The sequence below is a fragment of the Geospiza fortis genome, unplaced genomic scaffold, assembly GCF_000277835.1.
Source record: "Geospiza fortis unplaced genomic scaffold, GeoFor_1.0 scaffold5449, whole genome shotgun sequence".
Lineage (NCBI taxonomy): Eukaryota > Metazoa > Chordata > Aves > Passeriformes > Thraupidae > Geospiza > Geospiza fortis.
Window position 1 is genome coordinate 32,069 of NW_005054968.1, and position 2,709 is coordinate 34,777.

The window sequence follows — 2,709 nt, forward strand, 5'->3', positions numbered from 1 at the left end:
AAACAGAGCAGGGGTGGGGCCTGCGAGGCGCCGCTGGGCGGATTTGGAGCCGCCCGGACGGGTGGAGGGGTCACCGCGAGGGGACGCGGGAGTTCTGCGAGGGAATTTGGGGTCGTCTGAGAAGCTGGGAGGTCACCGCGAGGCCTCACGGGGATTCCGTGAGGGCATTTGGGGCCGTCCCAGAGGATGGGAGATTCTTCGGGTTGCTACAGAGCTGCCATGAGGGGACGGGGGTCTCCTGTGTGGAGATTTGGGACTTTCCGTGAGGTTTTGGGGTTGTTTGAGGTCATTTGAGGCTTTTAGGAGGATGCTTGTGACTCTGCGAGCGGTCTGGATGCTGCTGTGAGGAAATCGGGATTATCGGAGGCTCTTGGAGATTCTGTGAGGGTTTTAGAACCTTTCGTGAGAATTTGAGGCTCCCACGGCGAAGTGTGGGATTTTCTGAGTGGATTTGGGGCTGTTACGGAAGATTTGGGGCTGTGTAAAGAGGCTTGTTCAGGACTAGAGAGGATTGAAGGGGGATTTGGGGCTGTTTGGGGGTCTCTGAGTTGCATTTGGGGCTGTGCTTCCCCAGACACCTCACATGATGTCCCATCCAACCCTGCTGGAAAATTTCCACGTTTTTCCCCCAGAATGACCCTAAAGTGGAGATTTGAGCATCCACATCCCAGCCAGCAGCAGGTGGTGGCTGCTCCAACCCCAAAAACACCTTAATTCCCCCCAAACCCACTGATAAATGCGGTTTTGAGGGACGTTCACCCTGTCCCTGTCCCCATCCCGCTGCTTTTCCTGTCAAATCTTCAATTGTCAGTGCACTTCACTCAGTTTTTTGGTGCTAAAGCTCAGGAACCCCAGTCCCTCTTTGGAGATTTGGAGGGATCCCAGCAGGATCCTTCATTTTGGGTGAAATCAGACACGTTTTGGGTGAAATCAGCCACATTTTTAGTGCCAGTCTCCTCAGATGTGGGGAAAACCACTCCAAAGGAACAGCTTGATGTGGCTGCTGCTTGCTGTGACCTCCTCGTCCCACCTAAAACCCCCAAGATTTTGGGGCAAAACCCCTTGAAAGTGCAAATGCCCAGCAGCAACACCCACTAAAAATTCAACACTGATTTTATCTTTAAAAACCTTTTTCCCCCAAGATTTGGGGCTAAACCCCTTCAAAGTGCATCACCAGCAATTACTAAAAATTCAACACTGATTTTATCCCTAAAAACCTTTTCCCTTAAAATTTTGGGGTACTACAAAGTGCATCACCCCAGCAGCAACAATTAGTAAAACTTCAACACCGATTTTATCCTTAAAACCCTTTCTCCCCAAGATTTTGGGGCAAAACTCCTTGGAAGCGCAGCAACACCCTGTCACGGATGCTAAAACTTCAACACTGATTTTATCCCTAGAATCCTTTTTTTTTTCCCCCAAGATTTTGGGGCACTGCCCACCTGCAGCTCCACACTGGTGACCCTTTAATATCATTAATTTTCAACTTTAACGACTTTAATTTTCAAAGTTAATGACTTTGAGGCGGCACTTTTGGCATTGTGGCTGGGCAGAGCTGGGAAGGGCTGGGTGCCAATTTGGTGCCAATTCCGGCGTTTTGGTGCCAATTTGGTGTCAATACCCTCCTTTTGGTGCCAATTCTCAGCGTTTTGGTGCCAGTCCTGGGTGTTTTGGTGCCAATTTGATGCCAATTCTCAGCGTTTTGGTGCCAGTTCTCAGCATTTTGGTCCCAGTTCTCAGCGTTTTGGTGCCAGTTCTCAGCATTTTGGTCCCAGTTCTCAGCATTTTGGTGCCAGTTCTCAGCGTTTTGGTGCCAGTTCTCAGCGTTTTGGTGCCAGTTCTCAGCATTTTGGTGCCAGGCCTGGGTGTTTTGGTGCCAGTTCTCAGCGTTTTGGTGCCAGTTCTGGGTGTTTTGGTGCCAGTTCTCAGCGTTTTGGTGCCAGTTCTGGGTGTTTTGGTGCCAGTTCTCAGCGTTTTGGTGCCAATTCTCAGCGTTTTGGTGCCAGTTCTCAGCGCTTTGTTGCGTTTTCCCCAGAGGAAGTCGAGCAGGGCCAAGGAGAAGAAGCAGCGGCGGCTGGAGGAGCGCGCGGCCATGGCAGCCGTGTGTGCCAAGGTGGAGGCTGCCAACAAAGTGAGTGTGGCACCCAAACCTGCGCCCAGTCCCGGCCCTGGCAGTGCCCGCCGCTGCCCCTGGGCTCTCTCTGGTCTCTTGCAGCTCCGGGATCCCCTCGAGGCCTTCCCGGTGTTCAAGAAGTACGACAGGAACGGGTGAGTGCCCGGGCTCGCCGGGGCCTGCGGCGTCACGGTGTCCCCAGAGTGTCCCCAGAGTGTGCCTGGGATCCCTGAGCTGAGCCCGGTGTCCCTGAGGTTTCCAGTGTCCTTTACCCCTCCCTGGTGTCCCCATGGTGTCCCTGAGCCCTTCCCTGCTGTCCCTGACCCCGGTGTCCGTCTGTCTGTCCGCAGGCTGAGCGTGTCCATCGAGTGTCACTGTGTGTCCCTAACCCTGCTGTCCCTAACCACGGTGTCCGTCTGTCTGTCCGCAGGCTGAGCGTGTCCATCGAGTGTCACTGTGTGTCCCTAACCCTGCTGTCCCTAACCACGGTGTCCGTCTGTCTGTCCGCAGGCTGAACGTGTCCATCGAGTGTCACTGTGTGTCCCTAACCCTGCTGTCCCTGCCCCCGGTGTCCGTCTGTCTGTCCGCAGGCTGAA

At 53.9% G+C, this 2,709-nt stretch overlaps 1 protein-coding gene across 1 annotated transcript in view; it reads left to right on the forward strand.

The window, feature by feature from the left end:
* Nucleotides 1-307: 307 nt before the first annotated feature.
* NAA40 (N(alpha)-acetyltransferase 40, NatD catalytic subunit) overlaps nucleotides 308-2,709 on the forward strand; it is a 2,810-nt gene continuing 408 nt past the window's right edge. The window contains exons 1-3 of the mRNA XM_031065657.1: nucleotides 308-342; nucleotides 1,993-2,131; nucleotides 2,216-2,268. Coding sequence (XP_030921517.1) covers nucleotides 308-342; nucleotides 1,993-2,131; nucleotides 2,216-2,268 — 227 coding nt within the window. The remainder of the gene's footprint in view (nucleotides 343-1,992; nucleotides 2,132-2,215; nucleotides 2,269-2,709) is intronic.